The 18,211-nt window shown below is 41.2% G+C and overlaps 1 protein-coding gene across 1 annotated transcript; it reads left to right on the forward strand.

Moving 5' to 3' along the window:
- Positions 1-2,355: 2,355 nt before the first annotated feature.
- NDUFA12 (NADH:ubiquinone oxidoreductase subunit A12) lies at positions 2,356-17,328 on the forward strand. Its single transcript, XM_014964197.1, has 4 exons — positions 2,356-2,500; positions 6,089-6,171; positions 7,155-7,242; positions 17,055-17,328. The coding sequence occupies exons 1-4, from the start codon at positions 2,412-2,414 to the stop codon at positions 17,233-17,235; spliced, it is 441 nt and encodes a 146-aa protein (XP_014819683.1). The 5' UTR covers positions 2,356-2,411; the 3' UTR covers positions 17,236-17,328.
- Positions 17,329-18,211: the final 883 nt, after the last annotated feature.

Below are 18,211 nucleotides of genomic sequence, written 5' to 3' on the forward strand. Positions count from 1 at the left end.
CAAAAGCAGCGTAAGTAGATGTGATGGGACTTGAGCAGTTACGAGCTAATGAAATTCTCAGTGGAGATCTCACTTGATCCAATTAATGGCAAAAAACAGCACAAAGAAAGATCAAAATGTAATTCACAGGTGCTGTAAAATGGTTCTGCTACTAAGAATGTATTTCAACAAAATCTTCTGTAGGATCAAAGCCACATTAATAAGTTGACCCCTTCTTCCAGTTTTGTTTCACAGTGCCCTATCCTCCACAGTGGTCTCAGTCTAAGCACAATGGTGCCACATGGATCAGTGAAGTGATCCAGATAATTTTAACCCTTGAGAAAAAAGTAATGTTACTTCACTGCCAGCAGAAAAAATGCTGACGGAATTATACTCAGTCAATGAAAACTATCCAAGTTACATGAATCAGGAATAGGCTTAGAAATTGGTTCAAGAGTTGAACCTATTCAATGCTTCAAAAGTTGGCTTACCTAATTTAAACTACATTTCTTTCATATTTTACAGTTCATCATTAGTAGTTTGTATCAAAATGGCATCTCTGTATGAAGTTACAGACAACAAAAAAAAAAGAATTTTGCCTGTACATGTTCCTCCCTGTTTTTCTGCCTGCTTACAATTACCTGAGTGTATTTTAATATAGTTAATAAATTTTCTAAAAGATTTGATTATGAAAATGCAAATAACCTGCTACAAGTGTATTGAAGCCTGAGACTTACCACAAAACAGATGCTGTGGTTAGAGGGCAGAGCACTGAATCAGCAGGGCTCGTGTTTTGTGTTTGAACACAAAATCACTTGTGTTTGCATTAAAAATTCTGAATGGGAAACTAAGACCATTATACTTTATGTTGAAATGGGCATGGTATTTCCAAACTGTAAACTTGGCTGACAGACCTTTTTCCCAGCCTCATTTTCCTTTCAGGTTTAACACCACCTACTTCATTTTTCACTTTGACTCCTGCTTTGTCCCTTCCCAAATCCCTAGCTCCAACAGTGTCAGCTCCCACCCAGCAGCTTGGCCTCTTGGTACTGACAGCTGGGCTCCACTGATCAGCCAGTGCTGGTTGCAGACCTGATGATGTGTTTACCAGGTGCTTTTCCAAACTCTGCCTGCTCTGACAAGCTACCATGGGTCTATTTTTGGCCAGCCTGTGTAGCCCTAGCCTTGTGAAAGTCAATGAAGTAGTTTCTGCACCTTGCCAGACCAGTCTTGCAGCGACAGCAGTGAAGTACTCCCAATGTCCACAGCAGGGCTGGTGCAGAACCAGAAGGCAGTGGGACAAGATGGAGATGGCAAGGTGGACAAGATAAGAGTTCCTTAATGACCTGCCAGAGTTGCAAAAAGCCAGGGAGAGGCAAGACTGTTAAGCTCTTCTCCAACCATCACCCACAGTCTGCATGGGGTGATATGTTACCTCCAGTAAGTTTTGATGTAGGCAACCCTGGACTTCTCACTGCCAGTCTTGGTAACTCTTATCACAGACCTTTTGACCTGCGTGAAATATGGGACAGACAACAGACATTTCTATTAAAAAGTGTTTTTTTCGCCATCCTGAAGCTCGTTGTCTCTTGCTGACCTTCACATGTGAGCACAAGGCAAATGCTCTTTTTACAGCTCTAGACTATGCAGATTGGAAGCCGAAGTCTCCGTCTTCATCAGAAAATACCCTTCAGCAAGCTTAACAAAGGCCAGAAGGAGGATGTCACTGCTGGGTACATATCTGAACAGCTGCTGTTATCACAAACTGGGAGCAGGGTGCTCTGCCAGTCCAGGGAAGCTATCAACCCTCGGCTGGTGAGGCACTACTGAGGCATCAGGGTGCCGTCTATGCTGCCCCAGCAGAAGGCTGTTGCGATGGCCAACTGCACCTACAGCCTTGTGAAAAGGTGGTCGGGGGCATTTAACTGCAGCCTAGAACTCTTTTGCAGGAGAGTTAACATGGACGACGGAGCCGCATTCCCCACGGGAGCGGGTCACAGAGCAGGAGGGGATGGCTGAAGAGCCGCTTGCGAGGCTGAGGCAGGATCAGGAGTAACGTCCTCGGCAGCTGGGCAGGCGGCACCAGGGCTGCCCGGAGGGCGGTAAATCCCTCTCCTTACCCTTTCTCAGTGGCAGGTCAGGGAGAGCCACGGTGGGGCTGCTTCACGCCGGACGCGGGCCCGGACGGCCCCAGAGGCCGCCTCCAACCGGCCCGGCCTCCGCAGCCCAGGCAGCCACCCCCAGCCGCGTCCGGTCCCGCGGGGGTCGCGTTTGGGCAACCACCAAGCAAATGGCGGACGGTATCACACCGCCTCGACCTTGCCGCCCGCCCTCGGGCGGTGGGCGGAGGAGGCGGTGCTTCCCCTGCGAGGGGCGGGGCGGCCGCGGGCCGGGACGGCGGCGGCGCCGGGAGCGGGCGGTACCGCCCCAAGATGGCGGAGTACGTGCAGGTGCTGAAGCGGGCCATGAAGCACCTCGGCGGCCACGGCGGCGTCCGCGGCGCCCTATGGCAGCTGCTGAGGTAACGGGGCGCCCGGCGCTCCCGGAGCAGGCGGCGGGGGGGGCGCTTCCCACTCCCCTTTCTCTACCCCGCGGGGTCACCTTGGCGGGTGGCGGCCGGGCGGCGGGCGCCCTGTCCCTCACGGAGCGGGGGCAGGGTGAGGGGACGGGACGGGGCATCCGCCGCCGCTCAGCGCAGCGCCGGGGCGGCGGGCGGGCTGTGCCTCACGGGGGCCACGGGCCTCGGGAGGAGGCCTCTGGGTGCGGTGCCGGGCCAGGCCTCGGGAGGAGGCCGCTGGGTGCAGCCCTCCGAGCGCTGCGCTGGGGCGGCGCGGCTCCCGGTGTCCCACCTCAGCCCTTCTTCTTGGGCCGGTTGTCACAGGCCGTGTCCGCCGTGGTGACACTCGGCCCTGCCACCTCCTGCGCTTCGGCCGGCCGCCATGGCGCTGGCCCGAGGGCTGCTGGCTCTGGGCCACCTCGGCTTGGGCTGCCCGGTGTGCGGATCTGAAAGCCGTCCTTCGGCTGGGATCCTGCGGTGGAAAGCTGAGAATTGATTCATCTGCCTCACCGGCTGTAATTCTTTAACACTTCAAACCGTACGTCTGCCTCTCTTCGGCAGCGGGTTGTCACTGTTGACCTGTGCTCAGCTCTGGGTGCCCTCTGGCACCAGTGGCGTTTTTGGCAGAATTAGTCACAGCCTTTATTTCCAGTCGTGCCCGTGTACATGGTTCCCCGAGGATAGAACCTTGCACTCATCCACATTAAACTTACTCCTTTTTTTTTTTTTTCCCACTCACATCTCATCTCTACCTTGTGAAGAGTGTTTTGAATTGTGACACATTGTGCTTGAAGCTCCTCCTAAATAGGAGGAGCTGTAGATTTCCTGAGGTACTCTTTTTTAAATTCAGATCCTTGATGAAGCATAGGGTGGAAGTCTGAATGGTACATGATCTAAATTTAGCAGTGTCAGTAACCTGTGTTATCTTTGTAGCTGATCTTGGAAAAGTAATGGAATATTTCTTCAGGGTACAACGAATGTTGTAGGCTTGACCACATAGCCAGAAAGCCTTTTATTAATTAACAGTGAGAAGACGCATGGGACAGGGAGGATTCACAAAGGTAGAGTTTCCTCCTAAATATCGAGGGCTCTCTTACACTAGAATAAACAAGCCAAGCTTTCTGAGCCTTCTTGAAGACTTTTTTTTTCTCCAGTCATCATAATGACCCTTTTTCTGTTACTTCTTGTGGTTTAAATTGATTTGTTCTAAACAGTTAAACATAATGTTTTACAGAGCTGCTGATCAGGCTTCATCAGTATTTTCGTACAGTGGCTCTAGTACTTGCTTTGTTCACTGAAGACAGCTCAGTTCACCTGGGACATCCTAGGATCAGCTTGTCTTTTTCTCCCTCATGTTACTTAATTGACAACTCCTTATTGCCTTGTGACATCCAGATGTTTTCCTTGTGATTATGCACACAGTGCTTCAGATCTTACTAGTCTCCAGGTGCATCACCTTGTACTATGACATTCATGCCATTGAATTTCATTCTGGTGGTATCACACCAGCCCTGAGGACAGTACAGAACGTCCCGTACTACTGTGACCTTCGTCTGTATGGTAATGTCATAATCTGTCAGACCATTGTGCTTTTCAGGGATGGATTTTCTGCCCTGTGAAGTGTTAACTAAGGCTACTGACAACAACAATCTTTGTGGAACTTCACCAGTAACCTTCAATCAGCTCTTCTTTCAGCTGAGCACGTTGTCTTCTTTCTGCCAGTCAATTATCGCTCCCTTTACAGTTTTTATCCATTTTTAATTATTTTCTCATTTGTTTTGTGGCACAATATTTTATGCTTTTCTGAAGCCAGCTTGACTTTTGAGAGGTCTCAGATTTGGCTTTGTCTTTATATTCCTTCTGGCGGTGGTGACAGGCAGCTTCTGGCTTTTCTGCCTCCACTGTAGAAAGCAGCTCAGATAGCTGTAAAATTTTGCAGAGGTTTTTGAAGCTGTTAAGCAGTGTAAATTAAGACACATATTATTTCCCTGGCTAGTATTTTACTATTACTATTGTTTCCTCTCATCCCCTCCAAGTTGGTTTCTCCACTTAGCTTCCCTTCTGAGGCTGTAGCTATTACACTGGCAGTACTCATGAAGAAATGGAGCTGGGGAAATAAAAGCGGAAGAGTTTGAGTGTTAGGTTTCACCTGATTGCCCTTCCTAAGCACATCTTCATGAATGTCTTGTCAGGGAGCTTTTGCGAATCAAAGATCACAGGCTCAGACTGTGGTGACACCTTTCTACTACGCAGAAAAAGGGAGCAAGGTTGGAGGCAGCACTCTTGTTTTCCTTCCAGAAGACCAAAGTTAGAAAAGAAGAGATGTGCTAGGTGGAGAGTTGCACCTGATCCTCGTAACCATACAAGCAACAAACAGCTACTGCCCCCCATCCGCTTCTAGAGCCATTGTCCCAGCTCAAGGAATAGACTTGGAACTTACAGGAAGAGTATTCAAGATATATCTTTCTTGCAACAATTGGTGTGTGTAAGAAGTAACTACTTCTTAAACACAACTGGTAACTTGGAAAAATGATTTTGCCAAGTCAGGAGCCTCTTCTTCTGTAAGGGTTTTATTCAGAATTTCCCAATGTGCTCCCCACAAAGGAGGCTGGAACAGATTTTATGCAGAAGTCAAGTTATTAAGAACTTAGTGCCTGGAAATATCCTCCATATAAAAAACAAGTAACAAAAACCAACCAAACAAACAAAAAAAAAAAAAAAAAAAACCTTTATCTGTCAGTTCCCAGCTAAGGAAGCATGCATGTGCACACCTCTTCTGTCACTTGCGACTGAGTTGAGAGTGCGTATAATTATACTATAAACAACTAAAGCCTTTGAGAGTAAACTTTTCCATATGTAATTCTGGCTGCAATAAATGGCAGTAAAAAGGAAAGCAAAGATGCGGATACAGAGGGAAGAGAGCACTTCAGTTACTTTAAGGTTTTATCAACAGAATGTAAATCATAGGTTCAGTTTAATTATTGATATGTACAGTGATGTTAAAATATGTTTTGTATAAGGAGTCAAAACTGGTATATACCTTACAAATGTTACTACTCGTCTCCTGGAGGTTAGTGCCCACACAGACATGTGAGGGCTTTTAAGCTGCTTCAGCACTGACAGCTTTCCACAGCAATTCAAGCTGAAATGGCAGTAACAAATAGTTGAGATGGATGGTAACATTTTCAATTAAGTGAATTAATGTGTCTCTGGGACTCCCTTCCACAGTATTTACAGATCTGTGGGTGTTAAATTGTGCTATATTGCAGTGTTGCTTTATCTTCCACTATAAAGAGCTTTTAAATAATTAATAGACCCCCAAACCTTTTTGAATGACTTTTATTATCCTGTCAGTGGGGCACACATTAAAGTCGTGCTGACATTACTTGCAGGAATTGGTGATCCTTCAGCTTGAGTGTGTTTTTTTAAATAACTTTACATATATGTGTTTAAGAGTTTTCATTACAGATTTTTGCCAACCTCTAAGAAACCTCTATCACAACTTCATTCTAAGATGACATCAATTGAAACTGTTGTTTTGGGAATTCACAGGGTCAATGATTTGAAGACGGGTATGCTGATAGGAACTGACAAATATGGAAACAAGTACTATGAAGACAAAAGAAACTTCTTTGGTACGTGTGTTAATGTGAACTCCTCCTGACCAACTGGCCAACTTCCTATGGATTGTGTAGTTTCTGCTGGTGAAATAGAGCTTGTTGTCTGCCCAATTTCCTCGCACTTGGCTTGTGTGAGTCTAAGAGAGGGGTCTCATAGAAATGCTTTGACATCTTCTGTCTCTCTACTGCTTCCCTCAACTCATTTGCAAACATATTCAATCAGACATAATTGGGATATGGGATAAATCTAAGCCAGACAGGTGCTTTCTATGTAGGTTTGCCTATATGATAGTGTGATTGAGAGCTGAGTTTTGTCCTTGACCTAAAAGCTGGTAGCTTAACAGGTGGGGAAAGAACTGCCTTTAAAACTGCCTCACAGCTGTACTTATTTACATGATCACTTCAGGGCAAAGAAACACAGGTTAGCTTAAGCTTCCTATTACCTTAAGTAATGGGATTTTAAGTAATATTTGTAGTGTACTTAAAAAGGTAGCACATAAAACAATGAAGGTGACATGTAAGCAGTTGACACACCGATTAGGTCAAGCTCTGCTTACTGTAAGTTAACTTGTAGGGTACCTGAAGAAAGCACTTGCTGGTAAACATTGTGTGGTAGTTTTCCATGGCTGAAACTTAGTTTAATCTTAGGTTACTAATGGCAGTGTCCTTTTGAAAAAGGTGACTCCTAAAAAGGGGGAAAAATCCCCAAAGTTCTCTTTCTGTCTGAATATTTTGCAAGTTCCTATTTCCCATTATTTATACAATAGCTAATACTTGCTTCCTCGTGAGAATGTTAGATTTAGCTATATAAAAATACAGTAACAGTGGAAATACAGAAGACTTAGAAAAATAAAAATGTCTGACTTTGAAATAAGTGCCCATAATGGTAGATACTTTTATTCAAAATACTTTTCCTTGTGTTTTTAGGAATTCTCTACTTTATATGAAAATCATTTATTTTTTTGAGCTAATACACTATTTCTGTTTGTTTCTTTAAGGTCGACACAGATGGGTAGTCTATACTGATGAAATGAATGGCAAAAATACGTATTGGGAAGTCGATGGAAGTATGGTGCCTCCTGAATGGTAAACCATAATACCAATTGTGTTATTGCCTGTATATTTTCTTGTATTACAAAGCAGAAGATTGGAAAAAAAAACACAACTATTTTATCGTAATTAGGTTTTCTTGAACACAGCTATTATATATATGAACAGAAGATTTCAGACTTGTTACTTTTAATTTTGAACTGCATTCATAACGTTATATTGCACAGCATCCTGACAGTGGCACTCACTGCTTCTTGGAGTAAGAAAAGCCTCTTGCCAGCCAGATTAAGCAGGTCAAGCCAGTATTCCAGTTTTCCTTATTAGTTGTGATTCCATCTTAATATTTTGGCAAGGCCTACAATAGCATTGAGCGGCCAGAGGTAGAAAAAATGTTTTCATTATCCATTCTAGACAAAAGCCTAAAGAACTTAAGGCAATGATGGAACAACATTTCTTAATCCACAGCCACTAGCAGCATAATTGTTTCAATTGATAAGCATTGATACTCCACAAAATGATGAACAGCAAAGGGCCAGGAAGGGTCTCTGGCCACACAGCTGTTAATTCTTTTTTTGTCTTCCTAAATAACTCAGGAAAAACACACACCAGATAAAACAACAGTGTATGCTAGCAAAAACAATTTCTACCTGAATCTTGAGGAATACGAATAGCACTTCAGACACAAAGCAATGAAAGGTGATATGAAATAAGAGGTGCTTGGGTATACCAAAAATTGGTGAATGCTGGCTTTTATTCTTCCTGTGATAGATGTTTTCTGCCAAGGCTGAGATTGATTATCTAAACTCCTAAATTGTGGCTCTCATTAGAACATTTGAGAAATGCGTGGGTAGACTGTCTAGGTAGTCAATTTTGTTTCAGATTCTCCCAGCTGTAAAATTGCTTTTAATGCAGTTAATGTTTTTTTCTTTTTTTCTGTTCTTCTCCAGTAGGAGCTTAATGGCGCTTTTTTTTTTAGAAGTGATGGTGGAGTCTCCAAAACTAGCATGTTCCTGCCAGCGCAGGGCTGTTCCTTGTTATCTGCATAATAATTGTTGTTTGCTTCTAGTTTTTATCCTTTCCCTATTAGACTGTACCTGTTTTCAAGATTTTCCTTGCTTTGAGGCACAGGTTTTCTTGTTTGTTTTTTTTTTCTCTGCTTGTGCTTAGTTGTTATTTATTGTGACCTTACAAACCATGATAAAGGGTTTCTTCCTGAGTATTAAAGTTGTGTTTCTAGGATTAAGTAGCTTGTTTAGACCATACCAATTAGTGAGGAAAACATACCAACTTGTTTTCTTATCAATGTGGAAAAAAATTGCCCTAGAAGAAACTGTAAATGTTTCATTATTTTCAAGACTGGTCAGTGCAATGAGACATGAAAAGATAAACAGTCCTGTGTTCTAAGTTATTTTTGTCAGGGAACGTAGTTGTGCAGTACTTTTCAGGGTGGGGTTTTGTTGTTTGGTTGGTTGGGTTTAATTGCTGATAAATTTGTATATCCCATGGCAACTGTAGATATTTATTCTTAATGTAGGAATCCTAGCTTTGTGACACACCTCTGAGCTTTGTGACACATCTAAATCACTGACCTGTAATTCTGTGCTGTTTAGGAACATCTTTAAAAATAGAAGTATTTTGACTGGGAGTAAATGCTGTCTTTTAAGGCTCTGCTTTTTGGGTTTTCCTTCTGATGGTATATGGTCTTAAATTTTTAACGTGGTATAGACTTCTGAATTGAGACTTAATATATTGAACAAGTTGCTGTCAGAGTAACACTGGGGTTGTGCAGCTATGCAGGAAATGACAGGGGTTTTTTAGCCCAGAAACTTGTTGGAAATAAATTAGATGGTGTGAAATTATTTCTGTTAACAAAGAGATTCATTTGCTCCCATATCTGTCCTGTCTGATGTAAAAAAAAAAAAAAAAAAAAAATTTTTTATTAAAGCACTAGCCTTCCCTTCAACAGATGTAATGTTGAGACAAGTTTGTCATCCTTGAGTCAACTAGGAAGTATATAAAGTACCATTGTAACAGCTGAGTTGTGATCTGAATAATTCCTCTAAACACAGATTTTCGACTCTACATTTTAGTTGATTCCGTTCAGTAGAGCATTTTGGGGGTATGTTGTTATACCCTCTGCAGGTGGAAGCAGGTTTTACTACATTGTTTATGCTGGTGTTATTTTCAGAAAATATTTTGCAGCTGTCATGCCTAAAGATGACACTTTTAACAAAATCAAGTTTTAAGACCGGGGCTAACCTAGAGATTTCAGATTTTCCATTATTTTTTAAATAGTAATGCTAACTAGTCTGCAATGGTTTTGTAGTACTCATAAAAATCCTACTGTATGTATAGTTACCCTGTTTTCTTGGGAAGTGTGGAGAACACTAGCAGATGTGCAGGAAAAGCACTTTCTTCCTTTATTTTTTTTCTTCTTCAGTATAAGTCATACTAGAGGTTGTTTTTCTCCCTGTTTCTGGTTGTTAAATACACTGTGCATCTTAGTGCATAAGCTAAGATGCATACGGTCGTGTGCCTTCAGAATTGTGGAATATGAATAATTTTTGAAATACCATTAGGTCGACCTTGCATTTCATGCATGATTAATTGGGAAAAAGGCATTTGGTATATTGAAAAGTTCTGAAGACAACTGTCTGGAAAAAAAAAAAAGCTAATTCATTTAGTTACCCTTCTATCAGATACTGGAGAAAAGGAAAAAGCAACAAGAAAAGACATCTCATATGTAATAACATATTGTAGTACCATTTTTAGGAACTACTGAATATTTTCAGTATTCTGAAATAATTGGTTTAATGTCTTTTGACAACGGATGTACTGAAATCACAGTCTGAAGGAAATCAAGAGGGTTGTTTTGACATGTCTGCTATACAGGGAATTGAGAGTTGCTTTTTTAAAGTGTTGCCATATCAGAATGTGTAGGCTTGTGGTTTATTCTGATTTGGTTGTGTTATTTAACCTCTTTGTTACTCTGGGTTTTCTTTTTTCATCTTCAAAATTAAGACACCGGTATCTATTTTGGAGACAAGTTAATTAGATAATTTTTTTTTAATTCCCTCAATACTTGCATTGGGAATGATTAGTATTAATCTTCTTGTAATGCTATACAAGATATTTGGCACAATTTTTTCCTCCACGAAGACATCTTTTATGCTGTTAGGCAGTTACGAAAGCCAAAATACTTGTTTTGTCTCCTGCTGTTCAGAGCAGGTTGTTTGCAGGGACTCAGTGCTTTCATTTTTGAACACACTGATGTGGTTGTGCTCTGTGAACATAGAAATGATAAAAGTTAAATCAGTTTGTACCAATGTCTATGCACCCTATTTAGTGCTTTTATAGAAGTCTGCGTTACGGAATTGTTGTAATCATTGTGCTGTTAAGCTCATTTCCATTTTACTGTTACGTTAGAAGGGGCAGTATCATCTTTTGTTCCTCATTCATTTATCTCTCAACCTAAAAATACTACACTTAGAAAATTGCCTCCAGGAGCCCCAGGTGACAGATATTGTTTTATACAGCTGGCACACAGCGCACAATCACGTCGTCACAACTTACAGCAGATGCACTCATTACGGGTAAAACATTTTTCTGTTTGCTCAAAAATAATCAAAACCCAAGCAGGAAGATGGTAGAGAGAAATGACTTTCAGGTTTAATGTTTTATACTTCTGGCTCTGTAGAAAAGTTTTTGAAAGGTTTCAGGGAAGAAAATGTGAGCATTAAGATTTAAGAGGAACATGTGACTCCTTGGGAATCCCTGAGCAGTTTGTAAGTACTGGTTAGGGAACCAAAAGTATTTTCGTAGGCAAAGAGTTCTCATAGTGAAAACTGGCTATCTTGAATGTGTGCTTCTTGGTATAATAATGCAGTTTGCTCTCTTCTTATGTCGGAGTCGATCTGGGTTACAGTTCTCTCCATCCACCCTCCCACCTGCCCTGGTAGAAGCAGGTTTGAATCACAGGCAAACTGAAGCCTAGGTGAAATGTTCTAAGGCAGGTTTGTTAGTAAGGAAGAGTGCTTAAAGCAGAGTTAGCTTGCTTTCTCCCTTAGTCAAAGGCCGCCCGGGGAAGTGAAATGTTAGGGGTGTAAAATACAGATAGATGAATCAAGTAGCTCAGTGCTGCTTTTTTCATTAGTGTTACTACCAGCTGCAGGTTATCTGCACTCATAAATTTAGCAAAGTAGCAAGTTGCATTGTCTCACATCATGATCACAAGAGGAAAAGGAGTGAAATCATATGGCTGAGTGCAGAGCCAAAGGGCAGGACCCTGCTCTTCTGGCACCTACAGCCTCTTGCTTTATGGTGCGCAGGAGGAGAGCAATGGGCCATGCTGCAGGATGATCTGAGTGTTATGGGGATGGCAGGCTGAGTAAGTCCACTTTATCATAGCACTGAGAAGGAAGTGTGCCATCCTGAGAAGGAGAAAGAATTACTGCCTGCAGTTATGCAAAGTGACTCTTCCTTTCTGCTTATTACCAGGAAGATATATATAGGGTATAGCATTCTGCTCTGGTACCATGCTCTTAAAAAAAACCAAACACACAGAGACACACAGACCAGTGGAACAAGCCTGGGGAAGAGCAGCGAGAACAGTCAGACCTCTGAGGACAATTGGAAAGAATTGGGGTTGCTTAAAAAGAAGAGGAAATGACCATGGATGTAATCTTGAAGCATTTAATCTCTTGTAGAAGGGAAAGGCATAGTCCTTCTGCGACAGATAGATGGGTAGAATAGGAAGCAGTAGGTTTAAATTACGGAGGAAGTGATACAGGTTGGACATTACTATCGTTACCACTAAAAAATGCTACTCATCTTCACTGGCATAACTTGGTTTGGGAAGATGAGCAAGCCAGTATTACGGCTACTCCATAACAAATCAAGGAGGCATCAGCTGGGAGTGACATCGATGTAGCTGGTAGTTCTCTGGGTCTAAAGCATATGCTGTGTCTAAATCCCTTCCAGACTTGTATTTCTAGGCTCTTTGGCCCTCACAATTAAGGGTTTGTCAGTTATTTCCACTGAAACCAAGTCAGGGGAGTAAGTAAGTAACTGAGTATCTTACTGTCCTTCATCTGTTTGGGATCAGAGGAGACAGTAGCATTTTCTCCCCCAGTGTTTTTTTTTTTTTATCAGCCTTGATTTTCAGGTTATGTTCACATCTCATGCAAAAGTTCCCTGTGTATCTGCTTATTTCTGCTATAGGCTTCTATTTGCTATTCAGGATACTTTTGTAGCTGAAATTTTGAAGTTTGCAGCTGGAGGATTTTCGGGAGGTTCAGCTTGAGCCCACTGAGCAGGGGGCAACTTGGACCCCGATTTTCCACTTTCAGTAGGGCTGTGCTGTGGAGTAAGGCTCCCTTTTGAGAGTACATGTTCAAGTCAAGGCCTGATATCCTAGATGCTAGGTGTGCTTCTCTTGCATCACATTCAAAGCCTTTTGTGGCTGTCCACACGCTGTTTGCCATGTGTCTAGTTTAAGGTAATTTGGTTTGTATTTTGGCCAAATACTTGGCAAAAACAAACTGACAACTGGTGTTTATGTATACAAACTAGTTAAAAGTCATTTTGCTCTTTCAATATGTTATGTCTTGTGGAGAAAGAGGAACTGTCATTTGGTAATAGTTTTCTCCATTTGCAGGGATGCTTCCTTTTACCAGCACTGTCCTACCTTTGTGTAATGTCTGTCCTGTACTTTGATGTTTATTTCCTTGTGGTGCAAATCTGACATCTTTGGAAGGAGCTTCAGGAGTTCTAGCTTCATACAATGAAATATTTCAAATTTAACTTCAGTTTAATAATCTGTATCCTCTTTATTAGTTGATCTGACAGCTGAAGGAGGGAGGAATGTAGCATCTCAGACTTAAAGTGCCAACATACTAGAAAATGTAAAGAAATGTGCTATTCTTCTGTAAAACTGCGGCTTTTCAAATCTGCCTCCAAGGAAAACAAAACAAAACAATGAACAGAAAAGGAAGGGGGGTAAAATTTCCATTCTTTCAGTGTCTTCACAATAAATTTGTGGGTTTTATGACTAGATTAAATGCTAGTGTTGTGTTTTCGGGTAAATGGGATGCTGTTTCATTAGTATGCAATGATATCTTACCGTACCTTGCATGAGAACTCAAAGTTACCTCCCATGTGTAAACAAACACGTTTCTTGTCCCTTTTTTCCTTCTCTTCCTGTTCTCTGCCCTTTGACCATAACACACATCTTCACTTCTCTTTTGTCTTACTGTGGCATGGTTAATTTGTTGAAAAAAGTGGATGCTAACAAGTTGGCAAACATCCTGAACTTACATAGATGGTGCCTGAACCTTGCAGATGCACATATGGTAGTAGCTACGGAGTTTGTGTAGCTTCGGTTCTTGTTTGACAGCTTGTACATCATATAATTGGCTCCTGTCCCGTGTAGCTTCAGTTTGAAATCTATTTGCTTTTAAATATTTGTCTAAGACTTGGAAGAAAATTCTTAGTAGTCTTGAGAGCGTTTGAAGATGTTTTGAGGTGTCTTGCATCTGTTTACCCAAGAAAAAGTCCGGAGGCTTTGCTATCCTCAGTCTGCTTGGTAGTGACTCTGCTCTGTGATTCAGGAAGCTGCTTCAGCCTCTTCAGAGCTTTTGCTATCCTCCTTATTTTCTTTGCTCTGCATAAATTGTCTGCTTCTTTGTAGGTTTTAAGTCATTAATTGCTTTTGAATCCTGTTTTTCCATGCATGGATTCATAGGCAGAGTTTGTATAGAAATCTGGCCATCTGCAAGACGTCAAATCTCTTTATTCATGCTGTTCAATCTAGTGCATGAAAAGCTTTTCTTGAGCATCTGGAGTAGAGTCTATGAGACATCAGGGCTTCAAAGGACTCTTTGAGGGAGATTGTCAAGGGAAAAGTCTTCCCAAAATAAAGTTTTCCATCTTTACATATTTTGCTTAAGTGGAGAGTGGGAGCTTTTGTTTGAGAGAACACTCTTTGCAAATCAAAATGCTTTTGTAAGTCCCATGTTGGGCTCTAAGTGCAATCTGTTGTGACCAGGCATAAGTCCTGAAACTCTTAAATCAAAGTGTACCTAATGGTGGATGGAGTTCTAAACAAACTGTTGAAACCTCTTCAGCTATTTTGGTACCTGTGACTGTACTGACGTGTCTCGTAGCTGTGCAATTTTATTTCTACTTTCCAGGGTAAAAATGGGATTTAAGGATCAGTTTTGCTGATCTATTTAAGTTTGAGCAGGATTTTATTTTAATGTTATAAAACCTCAGACAATCCTGAGAGCAAATGTATTAATTGCTTTAAAATACTGTATTTAAAAGACTTCACAGATTTAGAAGCTTTAGATTTAGAAAAGCTGCAAAACAATACTTTAAATGACAGAATGAAACTATTCTGTTTTCTGTCTTCTGAGTTAAATGAGTAAGTTAATATTGTGGTATTTTTTCTTACATTTCAAGGAGTGTACAATGTCAGTGTGCTTGTAACCAAAGAGGTGCCAGACGTCATGCAAGCTTGAAATGTATTTGATTTTAACTGAACTCTATTAGAGTTCTTTTTCTCCACCTGCTCCAGCCTGTCTTTCAGGGCCTTTGTAACTACTTTTCTGTCTAAGAAAACAATTTTTTGTTTGTCCTCTTGGTGTGCATGACTCCCAGGGGAGCCGGAGGACGATGAGGCACGGTGATAGGTGCATATATAGGGGTTTGTTTGCAGGATCCCTATCCATTATTAACAGAAGCATCACTAGGTGTAGGTGTGTCTGTTTCAGTTCCCTCCGTATGTTATGGTAAATGGGTTTGACAAACTGAGGCTGCTCGGGAGTGATACTACAAAGCATTTTGAAACATAATACTGAAGTCAGTGTTGGCAGAATATATATACGGACACAGGGACTGTTCTTTCCCCCTTTTCCTCCCATGCCACAATCTGTGTTTCTTTGCATTACCCAAAAAGCTGGCTCTCCATTGCTATGAGTGTGCAATCCCACCTCTGTCAAATTAGCTGTTTTACGGTGTTTCTGCCAACTTTGATACTAGCCATCATGGGGTATGTGGTATCCTGGTAATGTGAAGCCCACTAGTAGTACACAGCATTAATCTAACGGGCATGAATTGGGAGGGCAAGTTCTTGTGTAATGTGGGCAGGGCCTTTTCTGAAATAATAACCTGGTAACACCAGGTTTACAATCAAGCAAGACCTGTTCGTGTATCCTCAGACCACAATGTGATTAGTAGTGCTGTGGGGCCACTTTCTTCCAGACAGAAGTCATTACCCAAAATCTTCATTTTTAATAGAAGTAGTGGGAAATGTATACTTCAAATTTTACAAACTTTACAAAGGAGAGTGAGGGAAGGAAGAGAATGATCCTTCTCCCATCCACATTGCATAGGGTCGCTTCATCTGAATGTATGTATAACTTTCAAACTCCGAGGTGGATGATTTTTCCCATAGGAGGCCATTCTTTATCTCTAAACAAGCTTTTTCTTCTTACTTTTAAAGGATTTTAATGGTTCCATTCAGATTGGTATTCAAGCCAGTTTCTTGGCAGTCCTTAGTCCTACAATGCGTGGCTTTCATTTGGGGTTTTTGTTTGTTTTTTTCCTTATAAAAAATGAACATATGGCAGACATGATTTATTTTGAAGTGAGATTTTTATACTAAAGTTAAATCCAAAGTTGTGAGGTCTTTTCTTTTTTTCTGAAATAAATGTCTGGAAGCTATTTGACTGAAAAAATAATCAACCTTCTGTAGAGCTCTTCAGATTTAGAATATACTTGTCAATCTATTTCTCACTGCTGTTATTGTGGTTTTGTTTTGCTATATCAATGAAGTGTGCTGGATTTGTTTCTAAAGGTGGAAGATGCAACTTTTAGGCTTTCTAATAACAACTGGAATAGAAGGCTTCTTATTTGTAGGTCAAGATTTTGGCAAAGCTGATTAGCAGAAGCTTCTTTATTCTACTTCAGTAAAAAATACATGAGCTTGCAAAAAAAGTCATAACCTCACTTCTGTCATACCTGCGCATGCAGTATGCAATACATATGTACTGGCAGATAATTCAAATGTTATTCAGGTTTGAAAGTTGCTTTAGGCACTGAAATAGAAAAGGGATGAAATCAATTCACTTGATCCCTGCTGTAGTGTTTCAGTAAATTGGTATGGAAAATAATTTGCTTGATCGTTAATGTTGTTTGCACAGGGGAGAATTGACATTTAGTTCATAGGTAAGGGATAATCACTATAATCACTTGGTAATTACCCCATTACTGATTGGTATTAATCATTTTATTGTGCAGTCAGTAAACATTTACGTGATTGTTTTACGTGAACCTGCATCATTTACCCGTATCCCAAGTGGTAGCCTCATGAATGCTTTGGAGACCGTATTGAAATTGTGCAGCGCAGTTTTCTGGAAATGAAAAATAAAACCAAGCCAACAAACCCAAGAAAAAAAACCCCAGACAACAAAACAAAACCTTGTGGTTTCATCATTTGTAGCGCCTGCCTTGACCTGGCTGGCTGGTTAAGGCCATACAAACATGTGACAATGAAATACTCTTTGCACAAATGCTAAACGTACAAAGGAACAGGAAAGTCAATCTCAGGTGTGCTTTCAGTTCCTTGAAAGCAAAACTGTTGTTTTTCAGTTATGTTTGTGTAATTACTTTAAGTCAGTATCCTGTAGTCTCATTCAAAGTGACAGTGGATAAAAATTGGGGGTTTTCTCCCTCTCAAAACAAATACGTAGTATCACTTCAGAGCAGAACCCTTGGGAGTCAGGAGGAAGGCTTGTTGTAGATCATGTGATGTTCCTTAATAACAATGTCTCTTTTTTCCTCCTAAGGCATCGCTGGCTTCACTCAATGACAGATGACCCTCCAACTACTCATCCACCAGTTGCTCGTAAGTTTATCTGGGAGAACCATAAATTCAATCTGAGTGGCACTCCCGGGCAGTACGTACCTTACTCCACTACTCGCAAGAAGATACAGGAGTGGGTCCCACCTACAACAGCTAGCAAATAACAACAACAAAAAAATGTGAATTGCCTCAGCTTTGGCTATCAGTGTAAATTGTATTTTCACTGGTTTTGTTCAAAATAAAAGCTTCCTATAACAGCTGTGGTTTAGTTTGTTGAATTGAGGGGCAAACATTGGGAAGAGGGAGAAGGCAGAATACACAAGTCTTAATCTCATCAAGATACTGGGCTTTTTGTCATATTGTCAGTGGCTCTTCTTTTCAAGTAAGCAGCTCTCAAACTCTTTTTAGCATGATAACCATTCCTGTCACAGTCACTTCTCACATTTGTACCATTCAACGGAATACAAATGTACATTTGAAATACAGGATTCTTATCTACAACATTATCCTATTACAGTCTCTGCGTGGCAAATGATGTACTATTCTCGTACTATTTTAGGAAGCCATCTCTTTAAATATTTATAAGTTAGAATAATAAGGCCAATCAAGGATTATAGTTTTTATTCATAAATTCATTGTGCATGAGTATGCATGCACTGCTGTGTTACAATGTGGAATAATACATAATATAAAACTTGTAAGGCCACAGTAATCAAAGTACATCTCACCCCCTAAAGGAACTCAGCCAGAAGCAGAGTGACCCTGTCACAAAAATCTGTTTTGTTGCTACTGTGTTACTGAGGTTCGTTAGAAGATGTACTCACAAGAGTTTGGGATGGGCTGTTTGCACTATCGTGACAAGACTTTAAAGGTCTTTGGAAGCTTGAGAATGCACACTTTTCGGGGGAGGTGGACAAGTAAAATGTACCAGAACCTGTTCTCAAAGATGTGAAGTTTGCAATTTCACATTTGAAAGAGTTGATTGGGGCTGTGGCTTTTTCCTGTGTCTTGCAGTTGCTTGATTGTTATTGCAGCCTGCTAACATTTTTTAGCAGAGCTGCCCTCTCCACAAGGCTTCCCCTGTCTGATGATCTAGTCTGTAGATAACTGGTGGTGGTGGGATGCCCACCCAGCCCCTCG

The sequence above is a fragment of the Calidris pugnax genome, unplaced genomic scaffold, assembly GCF_001431845.1.
Source record: "Calidris pugnax isolate Ruff unplaced genomic scaffold, ASM143184v1 scaffold44, whole genome shotgun sequence".
Lineage (NCBI taxonomy): Eukaryota > Metazoa > Chordata > Aves > Charadriiformes > Scolopacidae > Calidris > Calidris pugnax.